Source organism: Chlamydotis macqueenii, chromosome 6 (genome assembly GCF_036417535.1).
Source record: "Chlamydotis macqueenii isolate bChlMac1 chromosome 6, bChlMac1.mat, whole genome shotgun sequence".
NCBI classification, from domain to species: domain Eukaryota; kingdom Metazoa; phylum Chordata; class Aves; order Otidiformes; family Otididae; genus Chlamydotis; species Chlamydotis macqueenii.
This window is the reverse complement of record NC_141561.1, coordinates 20,348,796-20,368,585: the sequence shown is the minus strand read 5'-3', so window position 1 is coordinate 20,368,585 and position 19,790 is coordinate 20,348,796. Positions and strand designations below refer to the sequence as shown.

The window sequence follows — 19,790 nt, the reverse complement described above, 5'->3', positions numbered from 1 at the left end:
GGCCTCCCGGCCGGGGCGGGGGCGGCGGAGGGCGCCGGGCTCTGCCTGTGCCTGCGGCCGCGCGCGCGGGCGGGCAGCGCCTTCGTCATCTTCCCGCCGGACGAGGTGAGTGGGGGAGCCGCGGGGTGGGGGAAGCCCGCTGGCCTCCGGAGCCCCTGCGCGGCTCCTCGGTGAGGGGCCGTGGCCGGCGGCGGGGCAGCGCCCGGTGCCGCTTCTCTTCCGCCCGGCGCGGTGCGGGGCACAACAGGCGAGAGGGAGTTGTGACATGAGGGAGCGGTCCTGGGGCAATCGTGCGGCTGGGGCCTGCCCGGAGGATCCCCCTCACACTCCCCTTCACGCCCACTCCCCCCAGCCACGCATAGTCCCCTCAAATCCCACCCGCGCAGCCAGCAGCCCCAGGGGCCTGCCGGGGTGCGGGGGACAGCCCGGCCCTGCGTGCCCCGCTCTGGGCGAGCGTGAAACGGGGCGAGGAGCTCCGGCTGCGGAGAAGGGCGCTGCTGCCTGGCAGCTGGGCAAACAGGTCTCCGGGAAGGGCCGGCCAGCAGCCGGATGCACAGTCCAAACCAAAAGTATTGACTGAGGGAGGTGTCTCTTGCCACGTCCTGATCCCGCCCAAGAACTTGCCCACAGTACCGCATTGATTTGGTAACAGCTGGGTGATCGCTGCGTTGTGTGCGTTGCCAGCTTCCTCTGGTACATTTCATCGTATGTGAAGTGCTTTGAAGTTACTAGAGTGTCACTTTTCTCGGGCAGTTTGTCTTACTTCTACACAGCAGGTGACAGTACTTAGGAATATTTTCTTGGGTCTGGAGACCTGATTGAAAAGTGAATTGTAACATAGATAACCTTAGTGTTGTGGATTTTTTTTTTAACTTTGTGTAAAATACACTTGTACAAAGATTTACTAATAAACTTTTTTATTGGTTCGATAAAAAATGTCTTACAGGAAATAAGAATTTTATGTATGCATCTCTAATATTTTGCATGCTAGTCTTCTCTTATAAAACAACGTTACTTTGTTTGAAAAATTATATATTGTATTGATCTATTCCGTCGTGACTAAAGCCAGTGTCATGCTGCTAAGCTGAGCGACAGAGTTCAGGACTGAGACAGAACAGCCAATTTAGGGCTTTTGGTTTCTTTTTTTAGCTAGGTTTGCTCAGTGGCCTGGTCAGTTTGGCATCTGCTACTATCATCTCAAGGCTTCTCAATAACATAGCAAAGTGAAAATTAAGTTATTTATAGAGAGCCCAAATTACTGGTTTTGTTGCAGTGTGGGAAGGAGCATAACACCAATTTTCCTCCTTCTCCTAACTGCTATTGCCGTTTAACTTTGCACTTTTTTTTGAGTGGGGTAATACCAGAGGCAGCATGGATATCTTGACTTCCATCAAAATAAGAAAAAAATAAATTGCACTCTCTGTGACATTTCCCCAGTCTGTGTTTCTAGGTGACAAACTGCATTGCTTTGAAACATTCCTTTTTACTTTGCATAAATTTGTTGCCTGATGTGTCTGGTCTGTCTGCTCTGAGAGCTGATATCCAGTGCAAGGCTTACCCTTTCTTTGGAAGCAATGTAGAGAATCATGTTCATAATGCGAGTTGCTGATCAGGTGCCTGCCAGCACTGATGAGTTTCTCCTCCTAATCTGCTCATTTCTGTGCTTATCCTCTAGAAGGTTTGAAAGTGCATTAAGTTTCTAGACCGTGAAGTGTTAGATTTTATTTAGTCATGTAAAGCATGATTTTACCAACTTGCTGTCTATCTTATCATTGTCTGATTTTTCCTAAGATTAGCTGATATCATGTGCCATAGGAAATAGTTCTGCTTACAAAGAGATAAGTCATTGCAAAACTACTGACAGTGACTTAGTAATTAATTTCTATAGTCAAATGACTATTTGTTGTTAGGTAAGATTGTTCAACAGTGAAATGTAGCTGGAAAAGAACCAGTCAAATGAAGAGAGGAGGAAAATGAAGACACCTTTTGGAGATTCTGACAAAGATTAGTTTAGCAGTGGCTGACCCAATAAACCTAAATAAATCTTAAAAAAAGTCCATGAGGAGATTTACTTTGCTTTAAGCTTAACGTTTAAAGATCTTAAAAGTTTCAGGCCAATTAGGGTGTAAAACTGTGATTTCAAGCCCTGCACTTTGTACTCAGATGCTTTAGTTATCTTAGAAACATCACTACAATCAGGAAACAAGAAAAAAAATTCCCTTGGTTATGATCCAGAGATTATTTTCTGGTCCTTAAGTGAAAATCAGACACTAATCCTTCTGTGTTAAAACAGCACTTTACAGCTGCTATGGTGCTCGCTTGTCATCATGGTATTTTTAGGAACAGTCTACAAGGATTTTAAGAGAGGCCCAAAACAATCTGGCCAAGAAAAAAAGGAAGCTGCAGCGTTGAGTGAAGTTTAAATTTGAGTTCAGTGTGTATTTATAGTCCCAGGATTGTAAAAATAAGCCATAAATATTTTTTTATAATATATGATTACTGTATACTTTTAATACGCTGTCTGTTGTCACAGGCAACTATCTATCTCTGCCTATCATGTACAGTGCTTAGCTGTAGAAAAAATAGTAGTAGTAGTAGCCGTTTTGAAATAATTTTTGGAAGCACTTCCATTAGAACACATAAAAGGAGGAGTGGGGTTTTTTTTTAATTTATTTTTTTAATCTCAGAGGAAATGCTGAAGAAGGTAGTTTACAAAGTTGTATTCCAGCTGGGTGTTCTGGGCTGCTGCTCTGAATTCCTTCAGCCTATTGTGTTATCATCCAGTTACAGCTTCTGATTTTTCTGCAATAATCACTAGAGCAGATTACATCCAGTCTTTGCTAGAATAATCTGTGTCCTTAATGTTTCTGAAACTAAGACTCAGGAACTGAATACATTTAGTATTGCTCTTACAACTTATTTTTTTCAGTAGAACTACATTTCCACTGACTAGGCTTCAAAGAATGTACCTGGAGGAACAGTATCCGGGGTTTGTGAACCTCTATTTCTTTTAGATATGTGTGCCCTATCTGGGAGTGTATTCAGTAGGAATTCTTAATGGAACAGGTAGGCAAGTATCTTTTGCTCCAAATGTAGATAGAAACTGGCCAGCTGATTCCTTTTCTCCTTTTCACGTGAAGCCTTCATTTTTAACTTCTGTATACTTCATTTTATTATTTGTTCCTTTATTTAAGCCAAGGGCTAATATTTTTTAAACAGTAGCATAGTTTGGTAAACTTAAGCAACTGTGGTTTTTTTTTTTTCTCCAAATTCTGAAGTGCTTTTGAGTGTTTTTGGTTGTGTGGAGAGCCTTTGTATTCCATAGTCAGCTAAACCTGTATGAAAAGTTCACTTCAAATTGGACATTTCTTAGTCTGTCACAAGAGGTGGTAATGTCAGTGCATGTTCTTCTGAGATGTGCTCTTAGGAAGTGGAAACTGGTTTGTTCAGTGATTTTTTTTTTTTTTTTCCCCAGTACAACAATCTTAGTTTCCGTGGTGGTAGAAGACAAGAATATCACTAACCAAACTGATTATTTCAGTAGCTAATGTTTTAGTAGAATCTATATTGGTATTCATGCAAAGAAAACAAGAAGCCACATCTAGAATTTTGGATTCAGAAATATCAGTAGTGGAAGTAGTACTTCTTACAGGTAAAGTATCCCAGCGTATGTAATCATGTATCTTTGGCAGACTTTTGATAATTTCATGAGAACAATTGATCATGAGTGTCAGGTCTTTTTTTTTTCAGAAGAATTTGCACAGTGTTTCTATTTACAGACCCACTTTCTGATTAAGGGGACATTAAGGTCTTGGTGAAGGGATTGTATACTTAGATAATAAGAAAAAATAGACAAGCTTTTTAATGAGACTGTGCTTCTGGAGTTACAGCAGAAATTAAGGGTGAATCAAATTGGGTAGATAAATAGTGATTAGAATCATTGTGAAGGGTGTTTTTCCTATTTTTATCTTTTTTTAGTTTGATTTTTTTAAGTATTTTTTAGTATTTTTTATTTAGTATTTTATCTTTTTAATTTGTTTATGTTCCATAAGCAACGTTCTTAGGAAACATTAGAAGGCTATTTAACATTCAGATAAAAGAAAAGTAGGTTTAAAATGAGTTTATTAAAAACCTGAGGTCAAATATATTGTTGGTACTAACCCAAATAAACCTCTTCTCACTGGTATGGTCTGAAAGAATTTCTGGTGATTTGGGTTGTCTTGACATTGTAACTTTAAAAAAAAAATAATGTCTACAATATTGTTCAGATCAAGCTGACAAAAAGTCAGAGTCTATGTTGGCTACTGTAGTGAGGCTTTTTTTGTTTTTGCAGACAGTCTGACATCAGATTTAGTGGGTGGCATAATGTAGCATAGACTGTGCATTGAATTCACACACTACCCATGTGGTGTGGTTTGAAGTAGTGTGGCAGCTGCTTTTCGGTACTTTTAGAAGACTTTTGTAGCACATATTAGTTTTCTCATTATTTCCTTCTTAAAAAAAAAAAAAAATCCATCTTCTAATATTTAGGGCTAATTACTTCAAAGTGCTCTAAGAGTCCAGGCTACTATTAGTGAAAATAACACTAATGAATAGAAGATTAAACACTTTGCTAAACAGTCACCTCAGGGAGTTTAATCATGCCACATATTTCTTCAGCCTGTCCTGCAGGATGGAACAGTAGCTTGGTCTGTGCTTACTGACCTTGCTATGCCATAAAAATGTGTGAGGCTTTTGTGGAGAATAAAGATGGTATTTCTGACTACAAAATTATCCTGGTAAAAACTCTAAGGAAGATACAGCTTTCATGGCATAAGTTCTTTGGACAACGTAGTCTGCTTCTGGAAACTGCTATTATTTTGTGTGGCAAAAAGCTCTTCTCTTATTACAAGCAATATCCCTATCAGATATTTTGTCAATAAAACTACACTCAGCATTTGTCTGATTCAAAGAATTTGCTGTATGTTTGTGGCAAACAAGCCCATGTTTATCCACTTCACCTCTGCTGCACATACTATCCCAAGGTTATCACTTGATCCTTTCTTTAAAAGAGAATCATCACTTGCACTTGTTTCTGTGCACGGCATGCTGCCATGTATGCTGCTGGAGTTTACTAATCCACATTAGTAAACGAGTTAGTACACTCAGGTGAGTTGTCTTTTCATTTCTAGGGACAGACACATTTCACCTGTGTGTTACGATCATCTGCTGTTGTTAGAACTGAGCAGCCAAGACAGATGCATGCAATACAAGGAAATATGTTGTCCAAAAGAAGTCAAAGTGTATGCAGATAAAAGAATATGGTTATCTAAGAAAACAAATACTGAATAAAATGCTCTATGTTCTTGGTTGCTTATTAGGTCTGCTCATTATAGTCTTTAATGACTTGTCTCAAGATAGATGTATGCAAAAGGCAGGCAGTGCAAGAAATATTCTGGATGGATTTTAGATATTGGTTATTTGATTTACAGATGTCTTGACTATTGTGTTGTGTTGATCATGAGTATTCTAAGGATTTGTATGTGCTCAATTTGTGCAGGAAATTATACCAAATAAAAGTAACAGTAATTTAGTTTAAGTTTTTGGTAAAATGTACGTATGTACTTCTGATGTTTTGTGAAGAATAGATTAGTGTGTCAGCATCAAAGCCAGCAGCAGTGAAAGTCTGAAGTATGTGCTAAAAATCTATGGAAGAAATCTTTAGTATTTTCTGGTCCTTTTTTTCCTTTTGGTTGCTGGAGACAATGATGCCAAAGTTCATGTAGTAAACATAAAACTGGAAACAAAATTTATGACGTAGTGAGTGTGGCGTAAGTAAGTATTGCTGCATTAATTGAAATGCTGAAGATGGACAATGGATATCTGACAAATGCAACTTTAACTCTCTAAAGTAATAAAAGATTTCTCAGATACCAAGGCAGCTAACAGATATGTAGCCATACCATATAATTTTTCTACCTTTTAAGTAGTCTGATGCCAGCTCATTAAAACAAAGACAGTAGTAAATATGTCTCAAATACCGATTAAGTTCTCAGATTTAAGCGTAATTTCAGTGTAAAACAGTCAATGTTGCTATACAGAATTAACCTCTCTTCTCTTCACATATACTACCATGTTCATTAAAGCTTAACCTTTCTCTTGTCACAGACAAATTTAAGTCTCTTTACTAAGAGGAAGAGGCATAGAGGAAGTGGGAGAACATTGTTACTTGTTTAGTGATATAAAAGAGATTTGAGGGCAACAGTGTTTGGAAACAAACCTACTGGCCAACCAATGCTAATGCTCCCCTCCCCAGGTGTTTGCCTGTTTGATTATGCCTAATGACTGCTGGTGACATAAAGAAGTTGCCAGACCTCTCTTTATAATATAAGGTACTTCAAATATAAAAAAAAAAAAAAGAGGAAGACATATTTATATTGCTTATTGATTCGTAAAATTCAAGATTTACTGATATCATATGTGCTTGTGCATGGCGTACTGAAAAACAGTAACATGATTTTCTTTTTTGCGATGTTAAGGAAACATTCCTGGTTAACAGGTTGCAGAGACTGTGGGCTCAGGCAGAGCTCTTCTAGATTTAGCAATGGCAGTTTTACAAGTTATAGTCTTCTTGCTGGGTGCTGATCTGTACATATGCTCAGTGTTGTGTATTGTATTTACGTGGCAAGGTTGGGAGGCAGGGATGACTGCAGCAGTGACCGCTGTGAGAAAAGACAGGGGCTGCCCCCATGCTGGATACAGACAGTTCCAGACAGCTGTAAAACAGACTTATTGCTGGCCAAATCTGAGCCACCCAATACGATAAAGTATTTAAGAAAGTGTGAAAAATGCTGCACAGCAGCTGTGAGAGCGAGGAGTGAGAAAAATGTAAGAGAAACAACCCTGCAGACACCAAGGTCAGTGAAGAAGGAGGGAAGAGGGTGTTCCAGGCAGTAGAGCAGATACTCCCCTGCAGCCTGTGGAGGAGACTATGGTGAAGCAGATTGTCCCACTGCAGCCCATGGAGAAGACCACAGTGAAGAAGCTATTTCTCTGCAGCCTGTGGAGGACCACGCTGTAGCAGGTGGATATGCGCTCAAGGAAGGTGCAGGCAATAGAGAGCCCAAGCAGGAGCAAGATCCTGCCAGGAATTGCAACTCGTGGATCAGCTATGACGGAGCAGTTTTTGCTGAAGTACTGTACCCGACAGACAGGACCCACGTTGGAGCAGGGGGAAAGTGTGAAGAGGAAGGAGCGACAGAGATGAAGTGTCCAAACTGACCACAACCCTCGTTCTCCATCCCCTCTGCACCACTTGGGAGAAAGGAGATAGAAAAGTTGGGAATGAAAGAGTGAAACTGAGCCTGGGGAAGTGGTTTTAGTTTTGTCTTTTGTTTCTCTCCATTCTAATCTATTTTTAATTGGCAATAAATTAAATTCATCATCCTCAAGTCTGTTTTCCCTGTGACAGTAATGGGTAAGTGATCACACTGTCCTTATCTCAAACCATGTGCTTTTTACATTTTATTTTCTCCCCACTGTCACGGTGAGGAGAGCAAGTGAGAGTGGCTGCGTGGATGTCTGGCAGCCAGCCAAGATCAACTCACCGGACATTATAAGAAAACAGAGCTTTTTTTTTTTTTTTTTTTTAATATGGCAGTTTGGTAAATTGGTTGCAATCTTTTCACCAGGAAAGAAAGTTTTTATTTTTAGTCTTGCAATTTATGGGTATTGGTATTATAATACAAATTTTTCAGCAGTAGAGAAAAATGGGAAAATAATGTGTGAGACTGAAGTGGACTGGATTTTTTTTTAATCAGTTTTCTTGGAAATTTGTGAGCCTTGTGAAGTACATTTTTGGTACTTTTTAGTATCTATATGGCACTGCTGTAAGGAGCTTTCCCTCTGTGTTCTTATAACAATAGCTCTATGGTAAAACTACTGTGGTTTGAATGTATAGGTTTATTTAAAAAGCTGACATAAGCTTTGAAATACTGTGAACAAGTTCAGATGCTTAACTTATCCTGCAAATTCTTGAAGGAAACAAGGTGAGGTGTTTTTTACTGTTTTCTGTAAGTTATATATCTTTCTGAGCATGTGTTATTCCAAATAAGAAATGCAGAATCTATTTGTATTTCAAAGGATGAAATAGAAAAGTAGTTTTTTTGCAATTCTGTGGTCAGTAGTTAGCAAGTGAGAATTAACTGTGGCTTTTATCTAGATGCTGCTTATTTCTTTTCTCAGTTCACATACGTGCAACTTACAGAAATATAAAGCTGTGCTTTGATTTCAGGTTGGTTGCTATTTTTCCCCTTCTTGTAAACTGCCAATTTTGCAGAGAGAATTTAATTCAAATAACTTGGATTCTGGTAGTCCTCAATTTTTTTTTATAGTTCCTCATCTTTGAAAGGTGCTGAATAATTGCTTGTCTGTGGAAAAAAAGTAGTGGCAGAGTTCCTGAAGGAGGAGAGCTCTTTGGCACATTCTCTTGATGGTTGCAGCAGCATATGGCAGAAAATGCAGTACAAGTGAATGAAAAATATACAGAATGATTACTTGATACTCAGGCTAAGTTAACCTACTCCAAATTACCTGTATTAAGTCTGCAATGAACATGTATACTGGATAACTAAATTAATGTAAAAATTGCCTGCTTGAAGTCTGATTACTTAAGTCTAATCTTGAAACTGATATTTTTTTTTTAATATTGGAGATTTCCAAATTGTTGGCAGAAGTTGATTGAGAAGTCCTTCTTGTCTTTACAGGTCACTTTTTATGTGTATCTTTCTTACATGCAATTTGAATTTACTGTATTGATTCAATCTTTTTTCCTTCTTTCCCATTATTGAACTGAAATTCCCTGGTGCTAGAATACTTAAATCAGCATTTTCTCTACTTTTAAACAACTTAATTTTCAAGATCTGGAAGCAAATTAATGTGAAGTAGGGTCATTGTGTAGAAATAGTATTTTATTCTTAGTGGTATGCCTGCTATCTGGTTCTTCTATTTGAAGTAATTTTTGATATATCTTTAAGTGATGTACACATAATGTTTGACAGTTGAAAGTTGTGAATTAATTCCTGCCCATTAATTTCTTGTAGTATCACATTGTTGAATATACTAGATGTCTAAGTTAATACTTTTTGTTTTAATTTGCAGGTGTTACAATTTAAGGAAATGCTGTCACCTATTTGAAGAACATCATTCACAGAATCTTTTGTCTTGCGATAATTTTTTAAAACTAGAATGGCTTTGAAAAGAACACCTAAACTATTCAAGAAATTATTTTTCCACTGGAAACTTTGGAAGTTTAGCGTTATTGTGTTTGTCTTTCTGGTATTTTTATTTTTATTGCAAAGAGAAGTGGGTGTCCAAGATTTTGAAGATGAAGCAGGGATTGAGCCAGTTGGAAAGAAAAGTCATGTGTTAGGTCTTGTATTAAATGCTATGAACAATATCAAACGTGCAAAGCCAAAAATGCAGATAAAAGCACCTGTTAGGCAAACTAAGATTCCTGGAGAAAAACATTGTTTGCCGGGACACTATACTGCAGTGGAACTAAAACCCTTTCTAGATCGACCCCTTCAAGATCCTAATGCTCCTGGAGCTTCTGGTAAAGCATTTAAAACCATCAACTTAAATTCAGAAGAACAAAAAGAGAAACAGCATGGAGAAGAAAAACACTGTTTCAATGCATTTGCAAGTGATAGGATTTCTTTACACCGAGATCTTGGACCAGACACTCGACCTCCTGAGTATGTTGCAATGTGTATGTCCCGATAACTGAAAAAAACTTGGCAGACTGCAAAGTGATTTGAGTTCAGCATCAGGTGATAGTTTAGGAAAGTCTCCTAGCTATACATAATGATTGGCTGTACATAAGGATCCACAGTGCTAAAGCCAAGAATATTTAGAAAGGCTCGCTTCTTTCACGGTTTTGAATTCAAAGTAACCATATTTAAATAAGGTTTCCTGCTTTTGCCTTTAAGCTACAGTTTCTGAGTGACTTTCTAGAAGTCTAAGTTTTACTTAGAAGAAAACTAGAAGTGTGATTGGGACACCCTTTCCCCCACTCTTTATTTTAGTATTCAGTATAATGAAACCACCAGCATAATTTAATAAATTAGGAATTGTAAACTGTTGAACAAGGCAATAGAACATCTCAGCAATCTTGTAGTATTGAAAAATTTTATTAGGACTTGGGTAGAGCAGGTCTTGGTTACGAGCAGTCTCTGTCAGCGTCAGATTGTATGTTCTCAGCAGTCTGTGTCAGAAGTGACTAACCTTACTGAGCTGCTGCTGGTGGTATCAATATCACGTTACACGTGGTGCAGCTCACAATAACCTTTTCTAGAGTGTAGCTGGTGAGTTTTCACCTGTGTATTTTGTGAGACAATGGCTGTGATAATTACCTTGGGGAGTCTTCCAGTCCCTAAACTTGACAGGCAATAAACAGTAAATGTGCAGCTTATGAAAACAGAAGTGTTGTCTTGTCATCTTGACTTGCAATTGGATTTAAAGTTATATTCAGGATACATCAGTCCTGAAAACTGAGTTTTCAATTGTTTCCCTAGAGTGGGATATGCTGCCATAAGGACTATATGGTATTTCTACAAAATGTTGAAGGTTCCAAATTAGATCTGTTCTATTTTTCCTTGCAAACTCTACATTCTTCTAATAAGCATTCTTCTTTTTTTGAGTTTCAACAGTAATGGTGACTTGAAGTCTGATTTTGCAGCTCAGTATCTGCTGCTGTCAATAGAATAAGGTATTTTTTTTTTTCTGAAGATGACCTGGGTGCTATATGAAATGTACTCAAATGTTTGTGATGCAGAAGCAGAACTGAGTCAGTTGTTCAAGTGGAATTCTTATTCATCATGTTTTAAAAAAAATATTTTGTATAGCTTCTCCAGTTGGAACACCTGCCTTTGTGCTCCAAAACTGGAATGGAAAGTGGAGAAGCTGGAATATTTAATGTCCATATTTATAAAGCTTTGCACTAGAAAAAGAAGAGTTTGAGTCAAAATAATTTGTCCATTTTCTAACAGTTGATACTTTCTAATCTGTAGATGTATTGAACAGAAGTTTAAGCGTTGCCCACCATTGCCAACCACAAGTATTATAATAGTTTTTCATAATGAAGCATGGTCCACTCTGCTCAGAACTGTTCACAGCGTCATGTATACATCTCCTGCCATACTGCTAAAGGAGATTATTTTGGTGGATGATGCCAGTGTAGATGGTAAGAAGTCTTTCTATTTTCTCTTGATCTTTTTTTTTTTTAAATTTTAGACATATGAGGATTGCAGATTAATTGGTTAAAAGAGGATATCTCTCTACCACATTTAACATGTATAATGGTATTCTAAGTAGTTTTGTTCCTTTCTTTTTCTATAAAATATAAAATAGTTCTTACCCATGTTTTTTTTGTAAGGTAGTCAAATATGACATTCTTGTCCTCTACAAGGTTTTTAAACCTCATTTCTGATTATTCCAATTCTACTGCTGCTTAAACTGCATAACTGATTGCATGACGAGTAGCTCTGTAACTTGTGCTGCAAACCAATTACAATGTATAGAACAAAGTATCCAAGGATAAATTGGCCAATGCTTGTAACAATTTGCATTTTATCATAGTGATTATCTTTATGCAAATTAATTTCATAAATATGAAGGGCAATGTCTTTCCTAGAAAGTACAATTATTTAATAGAAAAAGAATGTTCAATACTCAATCTGACTGCCAAAAATAATTGAAGGTGTACTGAGTGTGATCACAAATGCAAGTTCAAAAAACTTTACATGCTTAACTTCAGGTGAGCATGTCTGTACATACATGCTTATATTAATGTATTAACACTTTTTGCAAGTCTGTATTTAGTATACTGACACACTTGGATGTGAAGTATGTTCAGTAGCGCAGTTTAATACTAAGGATGGACAGAGGAAGGAAGATGATGTGGGATGTTTAATGACAGATGTGGGTTTGGTTCTCAAATTTTGCACATTTAAAAAATTTTTTATATAGCTTCTGTTGCTGTTGTAAACATTGTAGCCTTTGAAAACTTTGTGTAAAATGTGCTGTCATTAAGGAAAAATCTGCGTGTTCTGCAGATGAGTAAGTAGGTACATGATCTGTTTGCTTTAGAAATGGATTTTGAATTGATATTCAAACTGGTAACACTGCAGAAGAGATGTACTAGCACATATCCTTTCTCTTTTAGAATGTTTTAGGTGTTCCATTTTCTGTTCTCTGCCAGTCACCTCTTCCTACACCCACATCCCCAACAAAACTCAGCCCCTAAAAATAAAGGTCAACAGTCAGAAATTCTTCACTGCTTTGATTTTTAGGTCATTCCTGGGATTAGTGTGAATTAGGTAGTGGCGTGTATATACACTGAATATCCTGAAACTGATTTCTCTTTCTAGAATACTTGCATGATAAACTCGATGAATATGTGAAACAATTTCAAATAGTTAAAGTAGTCCGTCAAAAGGAAAGAAAAGGCCTAATCACTGCACGGTTGCTGGGAGCTTCAGTAGCAACAGGAGAAACCCTTACCTTTCTGGATGCTCATTGTAAGTGTAACCTGTAACTATGCCAGGTCTGGCTTATAACATTGCTGTCTTTGGTTTAACATTGCAGATCTTTTATGAATTGTGAAAATTAGCGAAGTATCATCTTTCCTATTGCTATTTTGTATTATTGAAAGTATAATTAGCAATGCTATTTAAAAACAGTGCATATTGACTTGCTGTGAGCATGTTAAAATATTCCCTGTGTACTACTTTGTAGCCAAGTGAAAAGTCAGTGCTTGTTCCCATTTTTCTCCATAGGTGAATGCTTTTATGGCTGGTTAGAGCCATTATTGGCAAGAATAGCCGAGAACCCTGTTGCTGTTGTAAGTCCTGATATTGCTTCTATAGATCTCAATACTTTTGAATTCAGTAAACCATCTCCTTACGGGCATAGCCACAACAGAGGGAATTTTGATTGGAGTTTGTCATTTGGATGGGAGTCTCTTCCTAAACATGAAAATAAAAGAAGAAAAGATGAAACTTACCCAATTAGGTAAACATAATTTGAATAATATTTTAAATCTTTCTGTTTTCATGGGGGTTTTTTTTGTTATGAACAGCAGTTTGTAAATGAACTAGTTCTTCAGATTAGTATGATCAAAAGTCTTAGCATCTTAGGTTCTTTTTGTAATACTTTCTTTAAGAACCACATTGTAGATTTTAAAGCTTTCATAAAAATATAGCCTCCTTAAGACAGTAATTGCTCTGCATTACCTTTTTTCTACATGCGCTAGGAACTTAATAAGCAATTTCTATATAATTTTTAATCAGAATGGAGGATGGAGAGGAGGATTGTGAACAGTTCTTTCCAGAGACAGTACCACAGATTCTGGCTCCTTGTTCATCATCCTTGAAAGGATGACAACACAGGTTCAGAGCGCCAAAATGCTAGCCTGTTACAGTGGTGCGTTTGATGGTAATTGTACGTGCTTTTGCTTCAGATAGATTACTGGTCTGGAGGAGTAATAACTTTGCTTGATATCCTCCATACAGGGAAATTATGTTATTTTCCTGATGCTGTCTTTTATACCAGCAGTCATTAAATGAGTTATTAATAAATGACAACTGTCAAATGAGACACAGTGTGGGCTGATTTAATTGCTTGAAGTATTATCTATGCCAGGAAAATGTATCAATGTGGTGAAACACTGACAAATGCATGGAAACTCCCTAGAACACTTATACCATGTTTTTAGATCTATATTTTTAAAAACCAACCTATTTCAATCCTGTCTTCCTCAGTAAATTTCTCTTTTGCAGAACACCTACTTTTGCTGGAGGTCTCTTTTCAATATCAAAAGACTACTTTGAACACATTGGAAGCTATGATGAAGAAATGGAAATATGGGGAGGTGAAAATATAGAAATGTCTTTTAGAGTAAGTTTAGCTATTTAATTAGCAGTGGTCTCTATACTGACAGCATACAGGATTTTTGAGGACAAATTAATATTACATCTTGATTTCTCTACTGAATCAGCAGACTAGGACATAGAAAATGCATTATTAATGCCCTATGAAATAAAATACAAACATACTCATTGAACTGATTTTTTTTTTCCCCTAAATCTGTTTAGGGTTGATAGCTGAAATGTACATTTCCAGGGTTTTTCTGATTAGGAAATTCACTTATGGTATGCCTGATATATGCACTCTTGCTAGTGGTTTCGGGTTTTTTCTGGTGAACATTAATATTGCTGAATTTTTTTCCATCCTCTTTAATGTAATTGCAGTGCACTTACACAAAAAATGTTATTATTAGGTGTGGCAATGTGGTGGACAGTTGGAGATCATGCCTTGCTCTGTTGTTGGCCATGTCTTTCGCAGCAAGAGTCCCCATACTTTCCCAAAAGGTACTCAAGTGATCACACGTAATCAAGTCCGCCTTGCAGAAGTCTGGATGGATGAATATAAAGAAATATTTTACCGAAGAAACACAGAGGCAGCAAAAATTGTGAAACAAGTAGGTGGTGGTGGTGGTATTAGAAATCACAGTTGCTGCGTTGAAAGTTTTGGTGAGCAAAAGTTATTTATTGACAAAGTATGTAAGGATTCTAGATATTTTAATGAGAAGCCAGAGTTCAGTTTCCTTAATGCTGTAGCCCCAACAGACATGAAAAAACTGAAGTGTTTGGGTGGTGATAGTGTCGTTTTCTGTGGTGGAGTTTTTTATTGGTAGTATTTTTTCACACGTTTTCTAAACTCCTGAGCTGTTTGCATTGAACAGCTACTGGAACTACCAGAAGAGCATAAAAAAAGCTACGGAGTATGGAAAATGCAAACTAATTTATTTTTGGAGTGAGAAATATAGTGTCTTGTTATTCTCAAGTTGCTTAGTCTTTTTACTTAAAAAGCAAGTTTTATTGTTCTTTAGCTGCAGAATAAACTTTATTCAATGATAGACATCCATCCTGTCTATCTGCTTAAAAACTTAAGTTAAACTCAGGGGGTTTGGGTGTTGGTTTGCTTATTTTTGTAATATTTCTGGAACTTTGGTCTTTCACCAGCTGGAATCTAGAGTTTTCTTCAAGAAGCTATTTTCTCTCCTTTTGTATGATAAATTTTTGTGATTATTCTATCACTAATAGCATTAGATTTCCTATGCATGTTTAGCAGCTAGACAACTGACTTTTGTCTGGGAGATTCTGCATTGTACTGACTACTATGCTAATTATTTAATTAATCCAATTCATTATTTCAGCTCACTCTTTTTAGTGAGATCAATAAGCTTTATAGCTGTCATCAGTATGGTCTTGTTTGTACTTTCCCACTTCATGACATTGTGTTAAAACTCTCATGGGACTAAGGATACTTCTATTGTTTCCACGTTGCAATGCCTTTTTCTTGCACGTGCTTTGAAATACTGCAGGCAGAATGTCAGTGGTGTTATGGCACTGAAAAACAAACAGCAGTAACTGTAGTAGTACAGTATTTTTTAAAAAAATAATAAAATAACAAATTAAAATTAAAACTTGTTTAATGCTACATTACAGAATATGATAGATTCATATGTACAAAATTGATATTAGTAACATTAGTATATTTCTCTTCCATCCCTCCATACTTCCCCTCCTCTAACAGAAAACATTTGGAGACATCTCAAAAAGACTTGACTTAAGGCAGCGTCTGCAGTGTAAAAATTTTACCTGGTATCTCAGTAATGTTTATCCAGAAGCATATGTGCCGGATCTGAATCCTTTGTTTTCTGGATATGTAAGTTTAATTTTAATTATTTTCTATAGTCTTCCGTAATCCAGAAAGTCTGCTAATCATTTGTGCCAGCTTAGCCATAGCGTTTACATTTTAGCTGTCATTAACTGCTCTAGGGTTTTCTGTCACTACTCTGGACAAAGAATCTCTTCTGCATACCTTGCTATCTGAATATTTTATAGCTTTGTCAATGGCGATATGAAATTTAACTGAAGTTTCTTGATAACTAACAGTAGCCTTGCTTAACAGGAGCTTACAGCCTGCTAAGATAAGTAACAATCTGCCTGTCACTAACAGTTAAAATGACACAAAAGTACTAAGCCAGTGGTGAGAGATTTCCCGAATTATCAAGGTAGATTTAGCTTTATATAGTTAGAAGTCTGAGAGAATTTTTAGTTCTTGATAATGAGGAAAACTGAAGTGCTGTTTGCTTCTCAGAATTAGGCTGATGACGAGGAAAATGTGTGTTTATAGTTACATGTATTTTTTTAAAAGACCATTGCATTTCTTCTGTGAAATAACTTCTTAGACATTGCATTGCTAAAACAAACAAAAAAAAATTAAACACCTAACAGTTCTTAGTTTGAGGTAAATGTGAATATTTAGCATGTATTTACAAATAAAAAATCCCCTTCCTCCAATTTTGAATGTTTTATGTGTATCAGTTCAAATTGTAATTTAAATAACAGTAACCTTGTACAGCAGTAGCCTAATAATTCACAGTGTGTGGTTGTAGACAGCTATAATGTAGTTACTAGGCTTTTGGTTAGAAAAGATTAGCTAAGAGTGCTAAAGTAAAAATAAACTAGCAGCCGTAATTGCTGTTAAGCCGAAGGTTAGTTTTGTATACAATTGAGACAGATTATTTTTTTTTTTTTTGTCATCCTCAGTGAACTTCTTTCTTTTTTTTTTCTGATAACACCCTTTCTTTAGTTAAAAAATACAGGTAACCGCATGTGTCTGGATGTTGGTGAAAATAACCATGGTGGCAAACCATTGATTATGTATTCTTGTCATGGACTTGGAGGAAATCAGGTAAAATACTTGATATCTGATTTTTATGATCTATGCTGCTATAACTTCACCATATTAAAACTTTTCATTTATTTTAGAGAAATTGATTCATTTTTAATATGCAATTTCTCTCTCTCTCTCTCTTTTTCTTTTTTTAAAAGAGTTAATTCCTATAAACATTGTTCAAGAAAAATTTCATACTGCTCTTTGTGTTGTGTCCCACTTCTAACGTTTTATGTTCACCATACAGGTTCAGATTTTTAACACAATTGCACTGCTTCACTTGATCTCTCCTTTCTGTGCCAAACCTTTTCATCTTACCCTTACTACTTTCTTGTAATTGTTGTCTTCTTAATTCTTTCTTTCCTTATACTTCCTCCTGTTGCTTCTTTCTCTGCCACCAGGACTTGCACTGTCAAGAAAGATGTTGGTGGGAATCCGACCAATGGGAGATCAAGTGGCCAGGCCTGAGCCACCTTCCCTATCATGCTTACAGCCTTGTAGAGTGAGGTCAAAGTGATCTACCCCGTACTGGCTAATGCAAGTGAATAATATGATTGAATTTGTCCAAGAGCAGTGCTCTTTGATGCGTAGCTCTTGAAGGCAGCAATGGTGCTCTGTTTCTTCTACAGTATGACTTCTAGTGATGTCAGAGACTGAATCCTTCAGGCACTACTGTAGTATTAAAAAAAGTAACATCTCCTTCCTTGCCTAGAAATGAACACTTCTCTGTTTCCTTAAAGAGTTATTTGGTTAATAAAATTTATTAACTGTAGATCCTTAATAACTAAAGGTCAACAAAGGTTTAAAAATTTTTGTTAGAATATAGTTGTAATTTTTCTTTTTTAAAAGAAAATCTTAAATCTTAAAAGCCATCTCTTGATGGCACTGTGAAAACTCAGACACATGATTCTAGTTTTCCTATTAAATTTTTGTGGGAGATGGAATACTGTTTAGATAATACTGTCTAGATTAAGGACTACCCTGTTATGTTAGCTTCTTACAGTATTGAACTTTTAAAAAATTTCTGTTGTGGATTAATACTGTATTATACTTTTTGTATTGTGACAATCATTAATGTGAGAACACTGTACCAAGACATTGTATTAAGAGATTGCTGTATGCTTCTATTGTCATATCTCTCTAAGTTGTCTTGCAGTGTACTAAAACTCTGTGCTTTCAAGTGTTGTGGATTTTGTTTTTCCTTCTGCCATAAAATAACAGTCTGAATCCCTTCAAATGCCAGCCTTCAGAGAATTTTAATATAGATTTTGCTGGTAATGCTCAAGAGATGTGCTTATTTGCTAACGCAGTCCTTCTCATTAAATACTCTATTTTCAGTTGTTTTATGTTCTTTACCAGACTTAGCAATGTAAGCTGAAACTTGCCACGCTACCTGCCATCTTCATCCATATATTTGAGATAGAAGAAGGAAGTGGAAGAGAGAACCTAGTTTTCAGAGTTGCACATCAACTGTTTATCCTTCTTCCTTTTTAGAATATTCTGGGTCTGGGAACATGTCCAGCTCAATAGCATCTCAATATCCAAAATTAATGAAGTTTTAAATCTAGCTTTCAAGTTGTATTTTCAGGGCTTGCAGAGACTTTGGAGTTCAAAAGATAAATGAGAACAGATAGTCAGATTAACAGATTTACAGTAAATTATTATGTCTGAGAGCCAAGTGACTAAGCAGGTCACTCCTATCAGTACCTATTTCAGGGCGCAGAGATTTCAGAGTGGGATGCCTGTTTGTTCCTCAGTGCTGTTCCCGTTGATGCCAAGGCAATGAGGAGGCAGAAGCTGACCAATTGGACAGACAGTTGAAAGCCACAGGGAGCTAACTGAGCCTGGTCTTAGTAGTCAAAGGAAAGATATGGTGAAGGCGGCTGACATAAGGAGCCAATAAACAGTGGTAGTGGGAACTCTGCTGTTTAATGAGGGAGAAAAAGAAGAGACCATGATGGTAGGGTAGGACTAGAGGTATAAAAGGACAGCTGTGTCTCTAACTGTTAGAATTAAATCCCTGTTAAGACCAGAATTATAGACTAGGATTCCTGAGCCTTGAGACTACTCTGCTATCAGGAAATAATTGTAAAATTCACTCACAAAATACATGTTCATTGTACTTTTCTGATGGCTATCTCTCAAGAGAACATAAAAGTGTCCTATTGTTAGCATTTATTGTTTAAATCAAGCAGCAAAAGTTCGTGTACAACAATCAGTATTGTCCCATGTGACAAATATTTTTTTTGGTTGCTCTAACAAAATCCAGCAACAAAAATTGAATAAATATTTATAAATTTAAGAAAAGCCAAAATTTAAGTTATCCATGCAACTATCTCCACTCTTCAGTGTGTCTCTGTCGGGAGCAGGCAATGAGATCTTGCATCATAAAGCATATGCACCAAGTGTCATTTGCCATTTATACATTTAAGTACTTCTAAATATATTCCATTGCATTAGTATTTAAAAATGCTTTTAGTTTTGTAAACACTTTTAATGTATGTATGCTAAAAATCAGAGAAATTTTTCCATAGTCTCAAGTTGTTGAATAATAAAATCTATTACTTTGTGTATATTAATTTCAAAGGGTTAATTTAGTTTAATACCCTTGTTTGTTTATTTACTTTTGTTTATTCACTGATTTTTTAAAAAATTATTTAAATAGTACTTTGAATATTCTGCACACCATGAAATTCGACATAACATTCAGAAGGAGCTTTGTCTGCATGCTTCTAAAGGACCTGTGCAGCTTCGCGAGTGTAACTACAAAGGACAGAAAACCTTTGCCGTTGGAGAAGAGCAATGGCTGCATCAAAAGGTATTTAGACTGCACAGTGAATCAACATTTTTGTCAGTGATCTTCTGTATGACTTAACTTTTGATTTCAAATAAAAGAGAAAACCCCAACAAAACAAAACTCTGAAGTCAAAAAGAAGTAAGTTCATTTCTGTGAGGAAGTTGTAGACAATTTCAGTTTTTCAGTTACCAGATTAAAACGTGAAGATTTC

At 36.7% G+C, this 19,790-nt stretch overlaps 1 protein-coding gene across 2 annotated transcripts in view; it reads left to right on the top strand.

Annotated features, from left to right (window-relative positions):
- The window catches only part of GALNT3 (polypeptide N-acetylgalactosaminyltransferase 3), a 167,290-nt gene continuing 147,500 nt past the window's right edge, over positions 1-19,790 (top strand). For both annotated transcript variants that reach the window (XR_015258922.1, XM_086750966.1), the window contains exons 1-10: positions 1-105; positions 9,139-9,734; positions 11,049-11,221; positions 12,408-12,557; positions 12,816-13,050; positions 13,818-13,935; positions 14,318-14,518; positions 15,637-15,768; positions 16,699-16,800; positions 19,448-19,600. Coding sequence is in view for 1 of the 2 variants with exons in the window: in XM_086750966.1 (XP_086607092.1) it covers positions 9,226-9,734; positions 11,049-11,221; positions 12,408-12,557; positions 12,816-13,050; positions 13,818-13,935; positions 14,318-14,518; positions 15,637-15,768; positions 16,699-16,800; positions 19,448-19,600 (1,773 nt within the window). In the remaining variant the exon portion in view is untranslated. The remainder of the gene's footprint in view (positions 106-9,138; positions 9,735-11,048; positions 11,222-12,407; positions 12,558-12,815; positions 13,051-13,817; positions 13,936-14,317; positions 14,519-15,636; positions 15,769-16,698; positions 16,801-19,447; positions 19,601-19,790) is intronic.